This window comes from Apus apus, chromosome 6 (genome assembly GCF_020740795.1).
Source record: "Apus apus isolate bApuApu2 chromosome 6, bApuApu2.pri.cur, whole genome shotgun sequence".
NCBI classification, from domain to species: Eukaryota; Metazoa; Chordata; class Aves; order Apodiformes; family Apodidae; genus Apus; species Apus apus.
Genome location: NC_067287.1, coordinates 18233670 through 18259076, shown reverse-complemented (window position 1 = coordinate 18259076; position 25407 = coordinate 18233670). Strand labels below are relative to the sequence as shown.

Genomic DNA, 25407 nt, shown 5'->3' with positions numbered 1-25407 from the left:
CCTTGAAGGGAGGGGGCATCCACAACCTCCCTGGGAAACCTGTTCCAGTGTCTCACCACCCTCACACTTATGTCTTCCTTATGTCAAAGAGTTAACCCAAAAAATGGTATTTGCTTTCCTCTATGAGGAGCACTTTGCTAAATAAGTAAGGATAGCAGCTTAGTGAGATGCAAGCATATATTTTTTTCCAAACATATCTGGACAACAATGTTGTCGTGGAACATTGTATAATGTTTGATGCATCCAAGTTTGTCACATAGAACATGGCACATATAAGCAATAGTAACCCCCTGACTTTGCCCAAAATGTAGAGAAATTTGGCAAGGGTCTTATTTTAGCTGCACCACTGGGAGCAAATTCATCGTAAGTGAGGGCTAGTCAAGCAAAATTGTGTCCAGGAGGACAAAGGTTTCTATCTAGCCAACCAGCAGCTAAATTCTGACAACCCCAGTGTCAATACGTGTATTTGTCTCCAAGGTAAATTACAGTGAATGTTACATGAACTGAGACAGTACTGAACTCTCAGCAAAGGAATATAGCCAAACAGCATACATATGTAAAAGACAGAAGGACCTCTGGTACTTTCAGCTTCAGTGCTCCACAAATACCTAACTGCCTAATGAGCAGAACAGCCATCAAGATAAACAAAGGTTATTAGTCTTCTTTTGCAGACAGAGAAATACAAGTGGGGTGGCTATATTTCTGTTTCCTCTAATCTGTTGGGGCTCAGATTAGAAAGGAAGCCTCCCTGAATTTTAGCCACTGTAATTAGTTGTTTGCATTACAGCCTTTCCCAGCTAGGATCAGAGAGTGATTGTGCTACATCTTGTACAAACATTCAATAAAAAAGGGCGATCTCTGCTTAAGGAGATTACAAACTAAAAAGAGGGAATGACACAGCTTTCAGGAGCTTTCAGTGGAGGTGACTTGTGCACACTGGACAGGAAATGAAGGGACAATACTTGGGCTATGCAGACTGCAAATTTTCCTTCTGCTTTTAAATAAATACATAGTATGTATAGGAAGTGAGTATGAAAAGGATTCTTGGCTTGAACTAGATCCCAGAGGTTTCTTCCAGTCCTATATTTTTGTTCATTTTAACTGGTCTGCTATCAATTCATTCTTTTCAGGATATTTAGAATAGGTGGGTTCTCTGCTATAACTTGGAGTGTGATTTTGCAAGATTGTCCCAGTTTATAATACAGACCCTCAGGAAGGGATAAGGACAGTTAGTTTTGCATCATTCATAACAAGAACTAGCACAGGAAACTTGACAAATCTATGTATTGTTAAACTGAATTAGAGATTTTAACCTTGAAGAGGGAGAAATCAAACCTATCAGGGTATCTCAAGCTTAGATGAAGGGGACTCTAGTAGATAGCAGAAAAAAAATATATTTAAATAGATTTGAGGAACTTTCAGATTGACATTGCTCATAAGGCAAATATTTTGTTATTGATATTCAATGTGGAATAGACATTATTTTAAGATTAGCAAAGAAAACAGAACAACAGATAAAAATAAGGGAGTTTACCACCACTGTGTCTTATTTCTCAGGCACAGAAACCTACCATTATTCCTGGACTATACGAAGAAGTGTAGCACCCAGGCAAGCTGGGCATTTCAAGTCCTGAAAGCAACTGGCAAAGACATAATCTGTGGAGTTCTCCCATGAAGACGTGAAACATATGAGCCCTATCAGGAATAGGAAACTTATCTAAAGTCATTCTCTGAACAAGTTTCAGTGAATAAAGCGTATTATTTGTCAGAAGATTATTAATTCTTCAAGTTTTCACTAAGTTTCTTTCAAACAAAATCTCCATTTCCTAGTAAAGAAATTATCAAAAAGAAATTATCACTAATAAATTAAAAAATATTCCATTCCATGAGAAACAGTACATTAGTCAGGATACATTTACTTCAGTTTTTTTATCTAAAACATTAGCCATCTTTAAAACTTGGTAATTGGAAACATATTTTGACCTATGCAACAAACTTAGGGAATTATCAAAGTACTTCTCAATGGAATAGTGCTTAAATTTTTCAAATAAAAAGGCAATGTACTTGTAGAACAATTCTTATGCAGAACACACATACTGCATTCGAAGTTGAGCTACCTGAATTCACTTCTAAAATGAGTGGAAATTTGATATTCTGCCTTCTCTTCTTAATAGTCTGTTTATTTTTTGGAACCTGTTTCTTTTTAAGCTAAAGCTTTTTGTAAATCTAGCTTAATTGTATTTCAGATGGTAACAACCTTTCAAGAGGCTCTTCTTCAGGTAAATCTATCTTCTAAAATTCTATCTACTAGAGTCCTTTTATTGCTTTGTTCTGGTTATATTATTTCAAGATCTCATTACATTTTATATAGTTCTAGAAGAGTGCAAGTCACAATACGGCTGTTGCTCTCACTCTTTGAATACTTATTTCTGCAAAACTATAGATATAACTGCTAAACTATTAAATTTAGTATAATTATATGACATAGAAAATCCAAATGTAGTGCCAACTTTTCATCTTATTATCACTGAATGTTCTTGTATGCAGACCATAAAAAATTTCAACCAATATATGAGACAAAACACACTGTGGCATTTGGTAGCAGTATATAAATTCAATATTAAAACAGAAAGAGAACTTCTTCAGGCTTCCTGTCTCAGTCAAAAGCAATGTTGTTTTTTTTTTGTCTGGCAACCACGATGAAGGGTTGAGAATTTCTTGAGAACATGATTCACTAGATGGAAATAATTCTTCTTCTAGCTACCAAAAAAATCATCATATTCTCAGCAAGACAGAAAATATTGTTCTAGTTGACAGATTCTTTGCATGTGTTTGTTGTGATGCTTTCTATTTTGTCTCATTGCAGTTATTTACTTTTTTCATCTTTTCCAATTTTAATTATGTCTAAGAAATAAAAATGCAGGAAGTAGAACCTCTTTCTGAGAGGATCAAAAATTTATTTTTCTTCAGGCTTTTGCACAAAAACACTGTTAATAAGAGCTAGCAAAATTACATCAACAAATGAGAAGAAAATCAGGCAGGTAAATGTAGAGGCTCATATTAACATTCAAGGATAGAGCTATTCTGTCTTCTGAGTGAGACCATTGAGAACATTGTTCATACTAAATTCACTGGTCAGCCACACACAGCATAGCCGTACATGTAGCCAGATACTTAATTCCATTCCTTTCATGTTTTGACAGATTGAGGCCTACCTCAGAGGCCTAGGTGTAGATAGGACGATTCTCAGCCATTCTCAATATGACTTTTTAGAAGTATAGCCTGAAGACTAAAATGTGCCATCACCAGCACAGAGATAAACTTTTTCACTTACACAGGAAAGTAAAGAAGATTGCTGTTACTAATACTGATGGAACTCCAGTGCAACCTTAAAATTTAGAGAAAACTGAAATAACTGAAGTGCCAAAATTAAAGTAGACCATACCAGAGGATAAAAAAATGCATTATCTGAGAATTACAAATTTAAGCTTCTAAAGCTAATAACTTATTATCCCTTCCTTTTCCTGCCTGAAAAGAAATGAAGATTATTTAATGAGCAGAGCAAGAAAATTATGTATGCTTCTCTGCATTTTGGGGAAAAGAACTGAAAAAAACCCATAATTGGCTCTTGCTGTAATTCTCTGTCCTAAGGCCTGCTGGGCCCAGACCAAAAATAAGGCAGCATCACATGCCTCAGTGTTTGCATAGAGTACATCCAGGTGTTGGCTATTTTAACAGTCAATGTTTAGGAATTCCATTTCTCAAAAGCAATTGCTTCCTCCAGTCTATTGCATGAGTTGTTAGATGGTGTTTCCAAGCCTTTGAGCAGCAATTCAATAACTGCCTGTGTCTATATTTCTGATAACCTAGATCCTGAGAATTCCATTACATTAGGGATTCAATTATCAGAATATCTTTCAACAAATAACTGACTTCTACTACTTCTGTAAAAGTGATATTGCTCATTGTTTGGGGAAGATTCAGAGTATTGTTGCATTAACCCTTGCTCTGGGGTAACAATCAACCTACCTTAGCTGCCCTTGTCAGGGAAACCTCTCTCTGTTTAGAACAGGTTGATCTTCATGTATATATGTATGTTGCAATCTTTAATCTTATATATTGAAAAACTAAAATATGTTTCATGTTATAGGTAGACCAGTCATCCGCTACAATAAAACTATGCAAGATTATATTTTCTTCAAAACTCTATCACAGTTAACAGGTCATACCAGAACATAGGCAGCCCAGATTTTGGTTTAGCTCTCAGCCTGGAACAGGTGGCATGTCAAATCCGCAAACAGTTCTGACAGTGTCTACACCTCACTTACTTTATCTTGTGCAAACTTTTTGTGCATTTGAGTTCCTTTGATTTGATTTTGTAAAGTCTAAATCTAGAGAAGGTTGAGAGTCTTACAGACTAAATCAAGCTACCAGCTAGGGAGCCTAAGACCCGCTACCACCTCTTTTACCTTTGGTTGACTTATCTGAAAACAACTTCAGACACTGATTTCTGGATAACTGCTTCTCTGCATCAGCATGAAAGAAACAATGCTACCAGAGATGCTGCAAAAGCTATCTGAGCAATTCTTTAAGTAGCCATCATAACCTCCAAGCTGGTCTCTTAGGGCTATCCTTCTGCAGTGCCCAGGATAGGAAACCAAGAGCCCCACGTGCATTGTCATGGGCTAAACAGACTTTCTAAACAGACTTTGGGATAGAACTTAGCATCTACAAGTAATCCTAAAACCACTAAAGATATTGTAGTGAAAGTGAAGCTCTCTCAGTTGTAGGTTCTTCTCTGACTTTGCCACTGTATCTAGTCAGTAAGTATACATTTTTATCACTAGAAGTCTGAGGAGTACCTTCACTGTAGAAAGGCAATATTCAAGCCAAATACAATTTCCCTTCTTTCTTATAGAATGTTGACACAGATCAATAGGGGAATTACTTGCCATGCAATTTCATTGAGTACTAAAGAAAACCTTTGGAATCAAAAATCCAGAAATTATTTTGCTGGAAGACCCATTTTCAAAACAAAATTTGTATCGATGGAGCCAGATCATAACTGTTAATAAGGGGTTTTTTGAACCAATTTTCATCTTTTTTTCCCCCCCTACTTCAAAATTCTATATGATGGTATTTAATATTTAAGAATTCCAATTTTCCATTAATGTTAAGATTTCCCTTTTCAATACTTACGGAAAAGCAAGGCTATTAATTTTTTCTTATTAAGATAGGTTTTTTCCCTATGCCTTTTTCACAAAGCTATTAACCAAAACATTTTCTTTCCAAGGATTCTAAATACCTTCTCCTTCAATCTCTGGAATTACGAGACAAAATTTTTAAAAGGCTTTCAGAAGGCAAGGAAAGATTATTTCAATTTGGGACTTTGAAGATAACTACACTTGTGATCAGTTTAGAAGTGTCTTTTCTTATCTGCAATAAAGTTTTGAACTGACTTCTACTATTTAGAAACACTAAGGGTTAGCTGAGATGGCCAGAGAATACATGTAACTAACACATTAACTTATTAGCAAACTACTTCTTCAGGGAAGCAAGGTTTGAAAGGAGGAGGTGGAATGTATACCTGGAATTGTGACTCAGATTCAACTACTTTGCTCAGTTGCTCTTAGCAACCCTCAATTGTACAACTCTGAATCAGCATTAAGAAGAACTTGGAAATCTAGTCTTCAACTTGAATAAAACATAACTGTTTAATGTAACATTATCTGTATGTTTATAGTAAATAGCTACATGCATCTCAAAAATAAATCTGCTCTGACATCATACCTAGACAAAGTAGGGTTTGTCCTCTTTCAAATAAAATATTTCACCCCATAAACAGTATGCCAGGAAAGCTGACCTTTCTAGTCTGTACTGGGACACTGTGCCTAGGGCTGTGGATTTTGCTTCATAACAAAATGAGCTCCCTGATAGCTTTAGCTGCAGTACTATAGGTTAGAGCTTAATGTTCAACACATCATACAGCTCATTATCTATACAATGAAGAAGAAAAGCAATGCTCCTTCTCTAAAAAATATTCAAATTAAAAAGCAGGATACACAGATTTTAATTTTGAGATAATTGATTACACTTTATAGAAAAAGCTATTAAATTTAAGTTTTCTATTCCGTACCCAAGAGTCTTAGCAAGAAGCTGAGTATTCTTTCCAGATGAACTACAGTCAGACAGCTAAATCAGTAATGCAGTATAACATGGTCATATTAACTTGGTGAAGCAGAAAAGACCATCTGCACCACCATGAATATGACTAAAATAGACTGCCAGCAAAAAGCCTTTAACGGTGTCCATGCCAGAAAACCTTATGAATGGTATTTTTAAGAAGTTCAGTGTAATTGATGAAAAAAGAATTACAGCATTGAATTTCACTTAAAAATAATAAGCAATAAGTTTTCAAAATGGATGTATAAAGTGCTTTACAACTCAATTCTATGTGCATTTAAAAATAATTAAATTATTGTTTATTTACTTGACCAATTTCAACTTTGTTCAAGTATACTTAGTAAAGTTAGAAGAAATAGACACGTTCCCATGATGCGCGCTGCCGAATACCAGTGTGCAGATTGAAAACTCTAGGTACTGTTTAAAACATGCATGACTCTGATTTTATGTAATAGAGATTTATGCCTACTATACTGTTTGGTGTGTACATGCACTAGAGTAATAGATTCAATACTAAATATTTAAAATTCAGCAAGCTTTTTCAGAAATTGTCAAGGAAAAAGGAAGATTGCTACATGGATTCATATTTTAACGTAGGGAAAAAAGGGTGGAAATAAATGGCCAGATTTCTAAATACTGAGATGTTATCAGTAAAGACTCATATGTTCTTTACTATTTAATACATTTTTAATTCCTTGGATAAAAAAGGTGCAAACAGTGAGGTATGCTAAAATCATGGAAGTGTTTCCTATAGGATGCTTTGCAGATCAAAGTACAACAGTGTTTCAAAAGCACTGAGACAAATTCATGGAAGAAAGGTACACCAAACATTCAGCTTGTGGTTTGAACACAATTTCTGGCTCAGAACATTTTTGAGCTACCAGAAACTGAGTAAACTTAATGGGAGAAATAACACAATCTAGTAGTTCTCAAACTCTTTCTCCATGTATCCACTGCTGGAAAATATCAAAGGTCCAACACTGTCCTAGGTGGACTGGTGGAGTTTCTTTAGCTCTTACACAGATCTTCCTTTAAGAAGAGTAGGGGACTCTCACTTTCATTCATTTAGAATTCAAATTATATTAAATACTAAATATATAAGACATTAATTTTAAACCATTAAATGATTAAGCTGACACCAATTTTTCCACACTTGCTGTTCAGCACAGGCGTCAACAAATGACTATTTCAAAACATTTCAGTATGGGATGACAAATTTCGGTGCTAATTATTGATTAATGTTAGCTAGCCTCAAATGCCAGCAATTAAAACTGACTGGGGAAAAAAAAAATAATAAATTATACCAGTAAGAGAGAATAATAAGACAATGCTCCCTCCCTGGAAGTGTTCAAGGTTGGACAGGGCTTTGAGCAACCTGGTCTAGTGGAAGCTGTCCCTGCCCATGTATGGGGGTTGGAACTATATGATGTTTAAAGTCCCTGCCAACCCAAACCATTCTGTGATTCTATGATTTTGAGATGTCCACTAAGAAATAGTTTTGCTATTGATTCACTTTGGAAAACACTAGGTGGCAAAGTGATGAGTGACCAGAAGGTGTTAGATAAGTCAGACCATTTATGTAATGACATATAGTAATACAAATTATTTCAATTGTTTTATTTTGTTAATTTTTTAGATTTTTTTTTTTAGCAATTCTTTTTCTAAACAGTTTACTATGTTTTCTGCACATCGGAAGCCCCTGTGCCTCCATCTATGAGCTGTATTACACAACACCTTAAAATATTTGTTATCTAGGTTTGGGTTTTTAGAGGGACAGTCTGTAGATGTTGCAGTTCTTCTTCTGTATTTTTTTATTTGCACTATATTTTGCACTGCCTCTCAGCTACTGATACTTCTTACACAGTTTAGTTTTCCACACTCAGAATAGCCTACCCTGCCATTCAGTGTACCAAGCCCAACTAAGCAAACGCCCTTGCAAACGTAAAAGGCTGCATTTATAGATGCAGCTGAGGTTTGAGAGCCGTATCACTGTTTTTTCTTGCCACGCATTCCTTTTATTTTAATGTTAAACTTATTCAAAATAAGTGTTTAATTTAATCATAAACTGTAAGTACTGGAAAGGATGGTGACAAAACCGATAAGCAACTTATTTTTCTTTCCTGAAGGATTAGTAGTGGTATCTATGTGTTAAATTTGTAGCCAATAAATCAGTAAACCAACAGTATGCTTCTAAGTACATAGAGTTCACTAATAATAGAATCCACAAATACCTATTTTAGCGTAACAGCTACCAAGCAAAGTAGTTTGACATGTTCTAGTAGTCTTTTATAGAAAAGAGATTTTTAATTTAGAAGGGACCTTCAGAATAGATAACCCTATCTCCTTTAAATCAGACTGTAGAATCAATGCTGCTAGCCCTATTCTGAGCTCAATAACTTAGCTCTGACTGAAGTATGAGATCTTTTAACACCATGACTATAACAAACGTACAGATATATAGTATTTCCGTATTTACACATTCTATTGACCAGCATTGTAATTTATTAATCGTTCAAATATTTATAGCAATTATTATGCACTCTGTGAGTGGAAAAAAAAAATATATTATTTTCATGAGAAAAAATTAACATGTAATATTTTCTTCTTTTATATGTTTTTACATGTAGGCAGACTTTTTGGGTTCCGGTTACCTGGACTGAGGCTTTTAACCTACAGAAAGCAGTCCTTACCACAAGAAGACCCTGATGCAGTGATAATCGATTCATCTAAGCACAGTGGTGACTCAGTGGCTATGAAGCACTTTAAATCACCTACAAAAGAAAGCTGTAGTCCTTCAGAAGTGGATGATACAAAAGCACTGATTCAACCCAGCAAATGTTCGCCTTTGGTTAATATATCAGGACCTCTTGACCATTCATCACCTAAACAGCAATGGGATAGACTTTACCCTGACATGATACAGACAAGCAACCCACTAACCCATTCCAGATCAAGGGAAAGCATTTGTAGTATACGGAGAGCATCTTCAGTACATGACATAGAAGGCTTTAGCACCCATCCCAAGAATGTTTTTAGGGACCGTCACGCAAGCGAAGGTATGGTAGAAAGTCAATCAGTATTCTGTGATGTACTAAGAAAGTAATTATTGCAATATTTCATAGTAATTGTCATAATTTTTAAATATAACTAAATATAATCATCTGTGCACATTTAAAGGCACACTAAAAATATTAAGGGTCCAAACGAGCCAGTCTTATTTACACTAAATACTGCTTTTCATGTCTTAGCAGACCAATGAAATTATGGGGTTGCTGTTGGAGTACCATTTGCCTTCTGTATAGGGATATAGCAAAACCAGGCTCAACATTCCTAAAGCTAATATTGGTATTTGGGGAAAAGAAAAACAGGTGAACAAGTTAAAGTTACCACACAATTCTGTCCCATACTTATATATATATTAGATTGTCTTTGGCTGTATGAAATCCTACTTCACAGACGGATTATTTTTCTTAAATCTGTTATGTGTGACTGACTGAACACCGAGACATGCTTTTTCTCTCACACTGGAGAAAGTATCTTCAGCAACTCCATTGAAATCCTTTGTGTAATGCTTAGTGAAATGGCAAAGTGCCTAGTTTAAAATTCATGTAAATGTGATTTTCTCTTTGTGTTAGTATATTCTTGCAACCAGCTAAATTTACAAAGATGTTTTCTCCATCTGCTTTTTCTAACATCTCTCCTATTTACACAAAGTCATGGAGTGTGGCTCTTGATTTCTTGTTGGAGACAGGGAGCTTGAGAAACTTGGCAAACAGATTAGCAAACAGAGGTTTGAAAGCCCTTTGAACAGAGATACACCTTTGAAACTGACTTTCCCATAAAAGTGACAGATATACAATGCTTTTGCAGCTACTGATGGTCTAATGACTTGAATTGCGTACTTTTTACTCAAGCTAGGTGGCAAGGAACATACGTGGAATCTTTTAATAATTCAAAAATGCGTCATGGAAGTCTGTGTACAGATTCATAAATTAGCAAGAAAATGAATTCTTTTCAGTGATTGCAGGTTTTTCTCCTATTCATTGACCATAACTGTAAAATTCCTTTAAGTTCTCCTGCCTTTTGGAATGTCCATGTCAAGAGCTCTCTGCTTCTATACATCTTGTAAAATGTAAGTGCGAAGGCTCCCCTGCCACCCAGAATAACTTCTAGAATAGCAGAACTAATGCTTCTAGTTACTCCTACTTTATTAAATATAAAGGGTAAATACTTCCTTTCTCATTTCTGTTTCTTTTGGACTCCGGTATTTTTCAGTTCAAATGAACCTGAATATTCAATTAAATCCATCCTAAAACATACCATTTTGCTATATATCATATTCACATTTCAGCCAAGATTTCAAGATTAAGATGTGGAGGCAAAATCACCAAGGCTGAACCTTGGCATGTCTTTTGGACCACTGCATAAACTTCATCTTGGTTTCAGATTCTCCAGATATTTAAACTAACCTTTCAAATAAAACACATCTAAAGATAGATATTTTATCAATCTCTGTTTTCAGAATTTATGCTCACCAAAGCACTTCCTAACTGGTTACATGAAGAAAATATGTAAAAATAAATGTATTTGGTTAATATGGTGCAAGGCTCATGCAGAAATCACCACATAACTTAATACTTGCTACTAGGAGGATTTACTGAATACTAGTTTTCAAATCACGGAATCACAGAATCATTCTGGTTGGAAAAGAACTTTAAGATCATCAAGTCCAGCCATAACCTAACTCTACCAACTATTAACCTAATTCTATCAAGCCCAATGCTTAAATCCTGCTCCTAAGCACCACATCTATACGTCTCTTAAACACCTCCAGGGATGGAGACTCAGCCACATCACTGAGCAGCCTATTCCAGTGCTTAATTACTCTTTCAGTGAAATGTTAAATACTAAGAAAAATAAATTTTACTATCAGGAGCCAATAATCAATTTGAATTCCTATAACGTGGCACGTTACATGATTATTTGCAGTGTAAATAGACAAAACACTGCCACTCTGATTTCACTCTGCATAAGCTGCAAAATAGTAGAGAATCTGGCCCTAAGATTAGGTCATACATACACATTCTAAAAAAATACAGCAAAACAGAGGATGGCTCTCAGAATTTTATTAGAATTAGTAATCATCCTTGATTCCATCTGCTTTCAAACATATGATATGTTTGAAATTATATTATATTAGAGAAACATATTAATATTTAACATATTAAAGTTTGGCACCTTATGCTGAAAAGATGTTTAAATTTAGCCAAGTCTTGTTTGCCTTACTCAACAGAGAGCCATAAAATCTATTGGTGCTATAAAATTATCCACAAAAGTTAGCCCATGATTCAGCCTAAATAATCTTCTCTGGACTGATCAGATTCTGACCAGAAGGTGTAGATATTGTACTGGAAAATGTAAAACCCTAACTAAAAGTGTAGTATTAATTCAATCAGCATAACAGAATTCTGACTGAAGACAGTAGCATTATTTAGCTCAATACTAACTACAGTAATTCACCCAGCTTTTTTTTTTTATTATTTTTTTTTTAAGATAAGGCAACTGAGAATATCAATTATTTCACATTAAATAAATTTATTTCATCTAGTTGCCTGTCACTTCAAAATTATGATAGCTGTGGTAATATCTGCTGAAATGTATTACAGTAAAAATAGTAATTTAGGATTTAAAATTGATTTAGTGTACTCAATTTAATTCCATTATAAATTTGCCTATTTGACAGCAAAAGGAGTGGAGCAAGAAATACACCATCCACCCACTGCCCAAATTCCAGCCACGGCTTTCTCACCTGAAACACCAGCAATCCCGATTTTGCAGGCATGTATATGTTCACAGGGACTCTTCAGGAATTTCATTGTCTTCATTGTCAAAGTGACCTCAGTACCATGCCTGCAGTCTTCTGAAAAAAGAACAGGCTTCTGAGCTTAACTCAGCCAACAAAATCTCCATGACTGCTACAGAGGCCTGGCACAGAAAGGCGTTAGGCTGAGGGAAACTTAACACTCTCCCACACCTGTGGTCCAGAGGGCCCAGCTCAACGTCCAGGTTCTCCAGTCCTTGGGAAGCTGAAGAAAAGCCAGAGAGGCCACAGCTGTGTTATATCACAGACAAGGACCAATGCCTCCTTAAATTCCCTTCACAGGAGAAGGTCATGGCCCTTCTGCAGGGCAGGGCTGAAGTGGGTCCTCTGCAAGGCCAGGGCTGCTGCTGGGCTGGGTGGGGGCATAACCTCCTCAGCCCTCAGAGGTGGCCTGTCAGCAGGGGACAACCACAGGTGAATATCAGCATGAGGCCAAAAGACCTTTAAAGGCTGGTAAGCTGGTCGCAGTGGCTGGCACCACACGGGACAGGGCCCCATCCTGTGCCTGGCTCTGTGCTCCCTGTGGGGCCCTCACACCCCTCTGAGCCGCTGCAGCTGAGCAGGGGGCAGGACACAAGGGAGGGCATCCTGTGAGACAGGTAGGACATGCGTGAAGGGGAGTGGCATCTAACTATTGACCTATGTGGCTAATTAATAATAACAACAGCAATAATATTCTCCCTAAAGAATTCTGATCTCGTGAGGGGATTCATGGCTGGATGTACCTGTGAGGATGGGGAGCTTTGCCACTGTTACCTTGCAGAAAGGCACCTAACTGCTGCAGAAAGGTGTAAGGTTTATTTTTCCTCTCAGTATTTCTCCAGTATTTACTCAGAAAGGTGTGGTTAATCTTGCTGTCCTGGTAAAACTCCTTCTGTGAGTCCTGAGCAGACACAGGGCCTGGGGGGCCTCTGCAGGGCCCAGACAGGCTGCTCCGTGGCCCACAGGTGTCTGCCTCAGCCTGACTTCATAACATATGACTAATTACCTCTTTTTGAGTGAGCAGTTTTGACCTCCAACCCATCACTGAACTCGTGGAGAAACAATTTTACCTTGTTAAGGCAAGTTAGCTGAGCCAGTTCTACTAATTGCTGATCTATTCCAGTTTTACAGATTATCTCTGAATTGTCAAAGTGACTTCATCTTGACTAAAAGTCTACATAATATAATCAAGGAAGTGCAAAAATATTTAAATTCAAGCCACGTACCTATTTTGAATCAATCTTGCCTACTTTTTCTGATACAGATTTTAGTTGTCTTTTTCTCTCTTTTTTTTCCACTTTTATTATGCTGAAAACCAGACAATGGTCGCAATGTCAAAGGTAAAGTATACATCTAGACTATACCTTCCAGTGTTTCAAACAGCCACACTTTTTGTCATGTCACTTTGCTTGCTGTATGAAATGTTCAAATGCAACATTCTCATGCTGGCCTCTCTAGGGCCAGGTGCATTACCAAAATTATCTTTGTAAAACATGTAGTTATTCCCTTAGCGATTGTCTCAAGGCACTAACTACCAATCCCTGGAAAAAGTGAAGGCATAGTAAAACAGTCATTTGACTTAATTATCTGTTAATTCAAAAAAGGAATGGAAGGAGATAGAACATATCATAGTAATTTAACTTAGCACTATTGTCCTTCAGCAGGCAAAACTTCTGTTGAAGCTACCAGGAGTTTTACCTGTGAAAGGATGTTTAATTGGGTAGGACCACTAACAAACAATCTATTGTTAGAAGGTGCTTAGTTTTCAGTTAACTATCTCAAAAATAAAATAACTGGTAATCAGGAGTCTTGTGGAAGTATCTTCACTTATTCCTCTTTTGTCTCCTTAAAACTAGTTTCACGTTCCTGGATGGCAGGGGGTATGGTTTCAAGCTTCCTGTAGTATCAAAATGTGCATGCATGAACTTCATTGCCAATTTCATCTGCAGTTAAAAAAATGTTTCTATTCACCAGCACTGAGCTACATCTTTTAGGAGCAATTTGAACATGTCTTAAATGACTTCTTACGTTTCTAGACAACAATTACTAAAGCATTCAGTTTAATTGCAGTATTTGTAGCTATATCTGAAAACTGGTTTGTGACTTCATGCATGATGCAAAAAGTGTGTGTATCTAGTAAAGTCTCCTCCCAAAAATGCATGCAGTGCATGACCTAGATTCTGTAGCAATTCATGGACTATGAAAACATTGCATTTGCTTCATGTGTATGTTGGCAAAAGAAAAGGCAAGTCTTACTGTAAAACAACTTTTATAAATGTAGATACTGCTGATGAAAGATGATGGATTGACAGCTCAGGAGAGTGAAATCATTTCACAGTGCATTGTATAAGCAGGGACAATGGAATCCTACCGTCAAAATGGGGAGCTCAAACTTAACCTTAAAGAATCTCCTTTGTAGGAAGAAGCACGTCATTCTCCCTGCTTATTCAGTTCTTGGCCACTCTGCTGACACTGTCAGTCAGGGTGCCAATTAGTGTAATTTGTGATTGAGATTTGTTATGGCCCTCTTTTTGTGCTTCCTGCTGAGTATAGCAAAGGTCCATTAGCTGTCAAGTATCACCTCACTTAAGCTACTAATGTCTTTCAATTAATTAGCATTATCAATGAGGTACATATATACCTTTCACCACTTTCTAAAGCAAAAGAAGGTGGATTAAAAAAAAGCAACCGTTTTATTCTCAAGTGCAATTACCTTAAGTCTAATATTACACGCTAGGACATAAATGTTAGGTAGTTGAGGAGAAAGTAATTTCCTTGGGAATAGAAGCAATAGAATATTTAAATCCCAGAAAGCAAAACTTCAGTGCCATTTAGCCATCTATGAAGTTACTTTTAAAAAAAAAATCTTATTTACTACCTAATAATGGATTTGCCTACACTCCCTTATTTTCTTCTTTTTGATTCCCCTAGGTATCATGAATCTTGCTTATCTGACAAATGGTCCCAACTTGATACCCCACTTATGTCCAAGCCTGCTCAATATTCAAAAATTAATAACTGCTAACACTATATAGGGAAGTAGACCTGAAAAACTACAGTCTGACCAAACATAAGTAGTACACACAGATTAGACACTTCACTAATTTGGCAGTAGATTGTGAGCGCTAATTTATTTTGAAGAAAACTTTTTTAATTGGCTCATGATGATATGATCATAGATTATATGAAAGATAAATTCATAAGTCCTACCTGGGTCAAAAGGTGTTCAAACACAATATTCCAATCCCTTAGTAGTTTCCTCAGGCTTTTTACCAAGCTTTTTACCAGGCTTTTTAGAATTCCTTGTGAGATAACAGAATGCTTCCTTTTTCTGGTGAAGCTTTTCCACAAATATACTAGATTCAATCTTCTAAGGAGAAAAAAGATGAATTTTGTAGTTTAGGAACTAGAGCACTCACCCACAAATCTATGTTTGTCATACATAAAATAATCCTTGGTCACAATACAGAAATTCTTGAGAGCAGAATCACTGGATTGGTCCTCTCAGAAGAGCACCCAAACTGTTAGCATCATGGTAATTTCATGCTAGAGCATCGTGCCCTGCCTTGTCATCTTGAATTCCTTTCTGCACAGTGGTACAATTTGAAATGGAGTAGTAGAGGGTGTCTGTCTCAGGCCCATATCAACATATTACTAGCATGAACACAGGAGGTAGAAAGCAGGTGTATAAAACCTTTTAAACCAAGAAAGCAAATTAAAATCTGGTTCTCCAGCAAGCATTCTAAGCCCTCAATTAAAAAAAAAATAAAATTAAAAAAAGGCAAAAAAAAAAAAAAGCAATAGGATAAAAAAAAAAAAAATGCAGTAAGGCTCTCCTCTGGATCTAGGAAATGCCGTTCATTCCCACAATTCAGACACATTGTTCCTGACTGGGAGACCTGGATATTTTCTGAACTCCATAAGTGGATCTAGTTCTTGCTGTCTAAACACCTTTATAGTTATTTTTTTCCAGTATTATTCTTACAAGCAAATTTTCCTTACTATGAATATTTTTTGTGTCTGGACCCACTTTATGATGAAAGTACAAAATAAGTGTACTAATCATTTATCTTGCTTTGTTGTTGTACAAACTGTATTTCAGTTCAATACCGAAAAGAGGAATTATACCTCACGAAGGACACATAATTTTTGTCTACCATGATGCACTAAAGTAGTATAAGATGTTTAAGTTTATATTAAATACTCTATTAATATTCTACAAATGGCTATACCAGTTGTTTTCACTTGTTGGTAATTAGAACTGAAGAAATACATTCTGTGAGTTTGTGATACTTCAGAATTAAAGACTTTTAGGACAGTGTTAGGTTAATATTTGCATTGATCAAGTACAGAGTTACTTGATGAGTCAACAAGGATAGAGCAGAGGTGTACTCAATTTTCCGGTTTACCAAAAGGTGTTTTTGAACTAACTATCCTGGAAGCATAGATGTGATAACAGAGCCTTTGCTCAGTTCAGACACTCATATGATTTTGTGTCCTATTTCTGCTTTTATAAACGAAAAAAAATATTGTCTTTGTATTCAGTCAGAATTATAATGGACTGTAACAGTGTACCCAGTAACACAATAGCAAATAATGATTAATGCGTTATGTATTTTACAATCCATTAACTTTATAAAAAATTTTGGGGGCTATAGATAAAGGAAAGTTCATATTTACATCCAGTACTAAATTTGATTCTAATTAGAAATAGAGTTATTTCTAAAATGTAGATAATTTTTACTATTAACAAGCAGTATAGTGAAAAATAGATTTTAACTACACTTTTAATATAGCCCACTTAAAAATAACTTATTTCCCTAGGTTTGTCAGATACTAAATATGTGTTCTGATTTTTCAGGGCCTTTTAATCATATCAAGTCAAGTCTGTTGGGATCCACATCGGATTCAAATCTCAACAAATACAGTACAATAAACAAAATTCCTCAACTCACACTGAACTTTTCAGATATCAAAAGTGAAAAAAAATCTACATCTCCTCCTTCTTCAGAGAAAGCAATTATTGCCCCTAAGGTGAAAGACCGAACGCACAACGTAACAGAGAAGGTTACCCAGGTAAGGTAATACCCACTGTTTCGGTTCATTTTCAGTTTTATGGAGCCAATTATCAGTGTATTCAATGGATTGTTACTCTTTTAAGGAATTATTTGGATATTTGATCCATTACTTTCTTTACCTCCAATTCAGTTGTATATGAAGTAGTTTACAACCTTAGATGACACTGCTAACAAACAAAACTTCTCAGCTGTTTTTTGATGAAAAAAAAAGCTGTAGTATGCACCAAGTGCTTCAAATAAGTCCAGTAATTTCAGTTATTTCTGTCAGTCATGAATCTTAGTTTTATCCTTTTTTCTTTTTCTGAGCTTTATGAATTGCTGACTAGTGGAAGGCACAACATGATAACAAATGGTAGGTGATTGTGCCACTGGAATAATTATTGTGATTAGGTCTTGGAATTCTTGTTCCAGCTCTTTGGCTTTTCATAAAGCTCTTTCCCATGGGCATCTTTTCCATATGTGTACATCAAGAAGGCTGTCAAAATGAAAAGCAGATACTTTTGGACTGTATGAGCAATAAATTTTGTCATACTTGGGACTGAGGCATAGAACTGAAACAAAATTGAAAACTATTCAAGATAGCAATTTCTAAACTCCAAGGCAGATGTGGTCCCCTCTGAAGGCAACAGAAGTTTTAGGTATCAATATTACATTTGTGTTCAGATGTCATATGGAGACGGGCAAGGACACACTACCAACGTGCAACATACTGAAGAAAAATATAAAGACATTACAGTATCCCAGATAACTTCCATAGTTTCAGTAAGCAGAGGGTCAGGCCTTAAATACCCATCTACTGACAAAATGAAGGACGTTATAAGTGCTTTCTATTAGAAGGCAGACAGAGAGATTCCATACAGCAGCTCTTACCAAGAGGAGATTTTGACTTACTGCTGACCTGCCTTCCATAGACCAGACTGCAGCATCTCTGCTCTGGTACTATGCCAGATATTTTCCATGCTCCTACTCACTTTGATGGATATAAGAAGGAATGTATTCTACACACTTCTAGAGAAACGGAGATAAAAGTTCTATCAGTTCTATCTTGGGATCAGTTAGAGCCTGAGTTGTAATTGAATTTTTATCTTTAATATATTTTGTCTTTGATAGCTGACTTGAATCAGCAACTATTGTACTTTTGTCCGTGGTCAGTTGTGAAAGATTTAATCTCTTCCAGATCCATTTTGATATGTTTTAAATTATATATTGTAGTTATACATAGAATTCTTTTCACAGATAATACAATTAAAAGTCACGTTACATTAAAAGACTAAATTTTTTAAGTTATATAGGCATAAGTCAAGCTTAATTGGTTTTTTCAAAATTCTGACTGCCTAATTAGGGAAAGAGTGCCAGGTTTCTGTGTACTAATGCCACTGTTATGGGTAAAAAAAAAACCAAAACTAAATAAATCTACATTTATTCTCCAAACAACTTAGATGCTAAAAAAGGATTCAACAGAAATTGCCTGGATAAGCTAAACCTTCCGGGAACATTGATAATAACTAAATTCCAAATTAAATTTGAAATGCTCTATAAAATCTTTACACTACACAAAAGACTTCCAATTTAATTTGACATCTTTTAATGTCATTTTTTAGAACTATCTCAACCAATCTGCAGAGTAGAATTTGTGCAAGAAACTTTGAAAATATACCATTCATCATAATGGGAAAGAAATCCACACAGCTGTTCCTTTCTCTCCTGTTATATTTAGTTGTTGATGTTTTTAACTGCTCCTGCAGCCTAAACTCTAAATTAGGTACGGGGGAAACTCCTAGGAGGTATAAATAAATGTAGGTCTACTGAATTCTCTAGTCAAAGATGTAGTTAGCTAGTTATTCATTAATTAGATTAGGAAAAAATAGATATATTAGACATAGAAAATAGACATTTAGAAGATGAAAGAGGCTAGTTTTAATCCTGTTTATGTTTCTAAATACCAGTGGTTTCAATGTGTTCTATAGGAGTTTGAACCTTGAAAGTTCCACTGCATGTCTGCCTGTGTCTTTAAAATCTAAATCCCTTTGTAAAACATGTCACAGGCTCATAGATCAATTTTGTATCTGCAGAGTAGTGGAAAAGTGGTTTTGGAAGGTTTGAGCATAGTATTGAGAATAGAATATGGCAGAAACACCAGATGAGATAATTAAAATATGCTCATGCTGGCAAGTCTTCTGATGTGTAAATATTTAATCTATGGAACAATATCAGTAAGAGAGCAAATCAGCATAAAAAGGCCATGGCAAGGTAAAAGGCCACCCCTAGTCAGAGTAGTGATATTCTGCAACAGTCTTCTAATAAAAGAAGTTAGGGTAAGAATTCTTACTGTCTTTAGAGAGCCTGAGAAATGCAGCAAAGGGATAGATAACACAATGGGGTTTTCTAGCATTGCAGGACTTGGTGACCTGGAAGGCCATGTCCAGTCACGTATTGCACCATCGAACACCCATCCAGTGCTCTCTTTGTACTCCTCACTGTGTATCCCTCTCCTTTGCTGAGAAGTCTGGTCCTGCTGCTATAACCTGACATTTCCATTACTGTGACTCCTCCCACTGTGCAGGTCAAAATACAGAGAAATTAACTCTAGTGTGCACCACACTAAGGTATCAGTGAGCCTCACAGCTGGGTCATTGCACTCTGGATTCTCTCTCACTCATCAAGAATATCAAACCGAGTACCAACATCAGAGCATATATAAGAACAAGTTCTTTCCAAAGGGAGCAGCTGTATGACTTCTGTCATCCACAAGCTGGAGAAGTAATTCAAGTAGTAAAGACAATGAAAAAGAAGGGGATGGCACATTGCTACCTTCACAAGGTAGAGGAAGAATAAAATAAATAAATAGAAGAGCCATGGCCATTGTGTTTAGACAAAAGTTATACACTTTAGAAAGCATTAAAGAGGAGTGAGATCATTTTATCAATAAGATTTTAGTGGAATAAATTAGGACCAGATGGGAGAATAAAGTTTAGAAAATAATTTCAGAAGGAACAGATGATGTTGTAGGGCAGTGTTTGATTATTTTAGTGAAAAATATATCTGTGAAATGCAAGTGGAGGAAAGAAGATTTCACTGCAGAATTTAATCAGTAAATAAGCAAATAAATGAAACCCTCAGCATGTTGCCTTTTAAGTAAAGAGAGCTAGGCTATAAAGTCTACTGCAAGGACCCTTAAATTATTGTCTTACTACTTAATAGAAGTGTTCAGGACATTATTTACAATTGAATATTGCCATAAAATATAGCTTGTAGTGAAGTGCTGCACATGTGATCACCCTGAATTAGTAGACACCCCAATATCTTGTCCCTTTTCCTGGGTCCTTGCTGACCAAAACTCCATGTATAATGCAGAGTAGCATATAATCTTTTGGATGCCTGTTTCTGCATAATATTGGCTTATATGGAGAGGAATAGCCCACTAGTATCTGTCAGATAGCCCTTATTGAAAAATTGGTATTGTCATATCCCAAACTAGGTATTTGTCACTAAAATTAAATTTACATTTCCATTCCACTTTACTGGAAGGGTTTTTGTTTTGTTTCGTTTTTAAGTTTCACATTATAATTTCTAGAGATGTGAAGCTAGATTCTCTTCTAGAAAAGTCTCAAATTACTTTTTTTAATTATTAATTTTTTTGGACAGGGGCACATTTTTTATTCAGTGGGATGGTCTAATTCCTGCATTCTTTTGCACAGACAGGTTCTGTTGGGGTCCTGAAACTGATTGTTAGAAAGAGCTACAAGTCTTCCCAAAGGCACAAAAAAGTAGAGTTTTATTAAAGAAAGCAATGAGGCAACAATTTTATCTCTCTCCCTTAACATTTTTCATTAGTTCATAAAGGGGACCTCTGGCTTAAATTTACAGCATGTAGAGGTGCAATAGTAGGTGACTTTATCTTTTGTTTAAATACTGTGTGTTTTTTTATTCTTCTTACACATCCAGCTCCAACTCATGTATGGTTTCAAAGCTGTTGTTCCAAAGCAGCATAAGGATTAGAACAGCCAGTACCTATGCTTATTTTCAAAGAAAGAAAAAAATTCCAGAATGCTTATAGATTAACACGGGCAACAAACAATGGCTGGTCCTATTAATGAACTTATAAAGTACTGATCTTTTTGTTATGTTAAGAAGAACTGATTTTGTGGCCCCTGATCATTAGTGTTCAGGGATTATTGATCCTCTTGAAATTCATCAGTGTGTTGAAAAAAAGCATGTGATTGAAAGACATAATATGTACCTATTGTTTATAATTTGTCTCAACAACTGACAAACAGGAAGTTAAAATGACATTATGATCTTTAAAATTTTTGTAAATAATACTTTTCAAAACAGTTTTGTCATCCACCCACCTGTAAGAAATACACACACCCAAACTCTTTATTTGTCTGAGCAGATGATAAATGTATACTACACAGTTAACTGGATGATTTGCAGACATGCTGAATACCCACAGCTCATCTCAAAGTGGAGCTCTGAGTGAAGTGTTATCTATGAAGTGATAGATCTTGTTGTTTCATTGTAGGTTTTTCTAATCTGGCCAGACTTTATTCTGTCAGCCCCAAAAGATTAAGAAATAAGGAAGGATATCCCCGAACGCCAGTCTCAACTGTCGATATAAAAAGAACAATTGTGTGATCATGAACTGACCTTCAGGTTTTCAGGCTAAAACAAAACTTAAAGCAGCATCTAGGACAGGAAGGGGCAATATAAGACCTAAAAATAAACCAAATTGTCGAGCTACACATTTTCAGCAGTCTGATTCAGCTGACACACTGCACTGTTTACATCACAGAATAACTCGCAGACAAACATTTCAAGGCTGATCCTTTGGGAACGCAAGCTGACATAAAGTAGAAAATTCTGAACTAAGGAGAAACAATTTTGATATGTCTTCCAGTTACACAGCAAGGCATACATATAATAATGAAACTGGAGGGTAAGCAGAGCCAACATTCCCTAGTAATTGTATGGAAAGTTTAAATTATTAGTTTCTGCTGAAGTGAAAATACTCTTTTTTCTATTATTTGCTATTCCTGTTCTCAATGTGGGAGGTGTCCCTGCTCATAGCAGGGAGGCTGGAACCTAATGATCTTTCGGGTCCCTTCCAACCTTAACCATTCTATGATTATATAGGAATTATTCACTTTAATGATCTTAGCCCCCTCATGCAATACAATTTCATCTTTTCTTATTATTATACAATGAGGTTGTATAATTATTATAGATGTAGTTATAGAAATAGTAGAAATGTGTGTGATTTTTTTTTTATCATTTAGAAGATGTGTGTGAAAAGAAGAAAATAAGAGAGCATCATGGTAATGGCTGGCAAAACCAATAAAATACCCCAGTCTCAGGGTAGTCATTTATACCTGTGCAAAGGTGTCACCAAAACTGGAGTAGGGTTTTTTGCACCTAAGCAAGTAGCTATACAAAGTGCATGGAAGCAGAAAATAAAGACCACTGTTTTGATCCATTTCAGAAAAAAACATTTTCATTGCCATTGCATCAAGTACTAACATGGCCAATATAGAATCATAGAATGGTTAAGGTTGGAAGGGACCTGAAAGATCATCAGGTTCCAACTTCCCTGCTATGAGCAGGGACACCTCATGCTAGACCAGGCTGCACAAAGCCCATCCAACCTGGCCTTGAACACTTCTAGGGAAGGGGCTTCCACAACCTTCCTGGGCAACCTGTTCCAGTGCCTTACTACCCTCATGGTGAAGAATTTCTTCCCGATGTCTAACCTAAATCTCCCCTCTTTCAGTTTAGAATCATTACCCCTTGTCCTATCACTACTGTCTCTGATGGAAAGCCCCTCCCCAGCTTTCCTGTAGCCCCTTCAGATACTGAGAGGCCACTATAAGGTCTTCCCGGAGCCTTCTCTTCGCCAGGCTGAACAGTCCGAACTTTCTCAGCCTCTCTTCATAGTACAGGTGCTCCAACCCTTTGACCATCTTCGTGGCCCTTCTCTGGACCCTTTCCAACACCTCCATGTCTTTCCTGTGATGAGGGCTCCAGAGTTGTACACAATACTCCAGGTGTTGCCTCACCAGAGCAGAGTAGAGGGGCAGAATCACCTCCCTCACCCTGATGGCCACACTTCTTTTGATGCAGCCCAGGATTGATTGGCCCTCTGGGATCCAGCACACACTGGTGGCTCATGTTGAGCTTCTCATCTATAGTTACAGATTCACAGCAAGCACAAAAGATAAAATATTCCTCAATGGTGACTGTTTCAAGTAGATCCACGTCTCTTTGTGATAGTTGAATAGGGCAAGGCATCTGAACTGCTGCAGTGTTTTGAGAAGATTGCACAACATATGGTAGAAATGGAGCAGTCGGAAAGTCCAGCTGCTTTGAAGCATGAAACCTGGATGCATCCTTAATTAGTCCATGTCCTTCCCCCAAGATCTACTGATCTGAGAAAGAGATTGCCTGATTTTGCTGAGTTGGGAAAAAGTATCCAGTTACTATTTTGATTAATAACTGTTTTGTGTGATCTCTTTTTTGTTGCTATCAACTATCTGTTCTGCGAAGCTAACATGGAATGGAGCATATGATTTATTTATTTATTTTTAATACTAGATCTTTTTTAAAAAAAATCTTCTTCTGATGCTGATACATGGGCTTTCAGTCTGCATTATAGTCTGTTCTGAAAATAATGAATTTTACTAATATGTTATAGGGTGTAAGAACTAATGCCCTAAAGAAGTAAGTAAAACTGATCAGAACCAAGGTGTAGGTAGCACTTCGGAAAACCTAGTTTCTCTACACTAGAGCTCTAAACCCCCAAACTCCCACTTCATGGTGGATTGACCTTGAAAGTTTCTAAACTTGATAGGTTACTGAGTTAAAACCAACAGTTTTGACACCCACCAGAACTGTCCCACTAGGAACTGCAAAAAATTAAAGCCCCTGCTTAGCAGCTGTCAAGCACTATTGGGATCCAGAGAACTCATAAGAGTCCTCCAATCCACTTGGCCTGCACAGCCTGATAGAATACCTTTCACACATGCAGTTAGAGCTGCCTTAAAATAGCCATGAAAGGAGTCACAGCCTCTATTTTATGTAACCTTAGAACTGCAAAAAAATGTGATGTGGAAGAGACCTCTAGAGGCCATTTATCCCAACCTCCTACTCAAAACAGCATAACTTCCTATTTAGATCAGAGTCAGGTTGTTACCATGTTAATTCAGTAAACAGTTTCTATGTTTAGGTCAGCATAAACGTATATTCTCCCAGAGAAAATCACCCAGCAATAGACAGCAGTAGCTGCTGGTTTGTGGAAAGAGGGAGGGAAGAGGGCAGAAAATTGTGGATCTCATGGGCTGGAAAAAGCTGGCATTTCACAAGGAAGGTTCCTGGTGTAGGTAACATTTGGAGTACTCCCTTAGAAAGAGACAGTCCTGGGTTGTACTCCTAGAGTATTTTGCTTCTTACTTCTCTTACATAAATGACCAGCTGTTAAAAATCCACAGAAATAACCCTGGGCACCAAGGCCTCCGACCCAAGATTCCCCCTCTCCCTCCCTGAGTGCCCTTACTCTCAAACAATATGGATTCTGAACGCTGTTCTAGTGCCAGACACCTCATATGTACATACTATAGTACCAGTGTTGAAAGTAGCCACAAAATGCCATAACCTTGGCAGGCAATGTTTAGCACTTTTCTGAAATTACATATTCACCACAGTTAAGAATCCGTTTCATGAGACAAAAAATGCAGATATGTTCAGCAAACTTAATATTCATTTTTTGAAAGTAAGGAGTTTTCCTTTCAGTGTAATACTAGCTAATATTCAAAGTGAAAAACTGGTGGGTAATTTGAAAGATTAACTTTTTCAAGGAAGCAATTAAGTTTCCACACATTGCTAATATGAGAAATTGATGAATAAACTAAATGTGAGAGCAGAAAGTTTCTGTAATTTGCAGCTAGTAGGGTGATGATTTAGCTGGGGATAATTACAAAGCATTTATCTTCTACTACTGTTTAGAAGCCAGGTAGACTTACGCATATAAAGGAGAAACAGCAACAAGGCTCTTACTGTTAAGTCTTTGGCAAGGTGTAGGAGAGAACATGATTTGGTTGGTTTTGATGTATTGGCAGCTGAGGAAAATATTTTCTTGTAAGGATTTGGGATTTTTGCATAGGATTAGAAACAATAACAGAAAGCAAAGAGTGCCCAGTTAGCACAGTATGTTGTGTAATGAATTCTCAAAATTAATAAACCAAAGGAGAAGATATTTTTTTTATCTATCATCTGCAGCGTGTTAAAACG

At 36.5% G+C, this 25407-nt stretch overlaps 1 protein-coding gene across 2 annotated transcripts in view; it reads left to right on the top strand.

The window, feature by feature from the left end:
- The window catches only part of KCNH7 (potassium voltage-gated channel subfamily H member 7), a 213884-nt gene that overhangs the window by 130394 nt on the left and 58083 nt on the right, over positions 1 to 25407 (top strand). The window contains exons 4-7 of one of the 2 annotated variants that reach the window (XM_051624144.1): positions 2247 to 2279; positions 8811 to 9239; positions 13903 to 13926; positions 16908 to 17122. In XM_051624144.1, the coding sequence (XP_051480104.1) occupies positions 2247 to 2279; positions 8811 to 9239; positions 13903 to 13926; positions 16908 to 17122 (701 nt within the window). The remainder of the gene's footprint in view (positions 1 to 2246; positions 2280 to 8810; positions 9240 to 13902; positions 13927 to 16907; positions 17123 to 25407) is intronic. The other variant, XM_051624143.1, reaches the window with a different exon arrangement.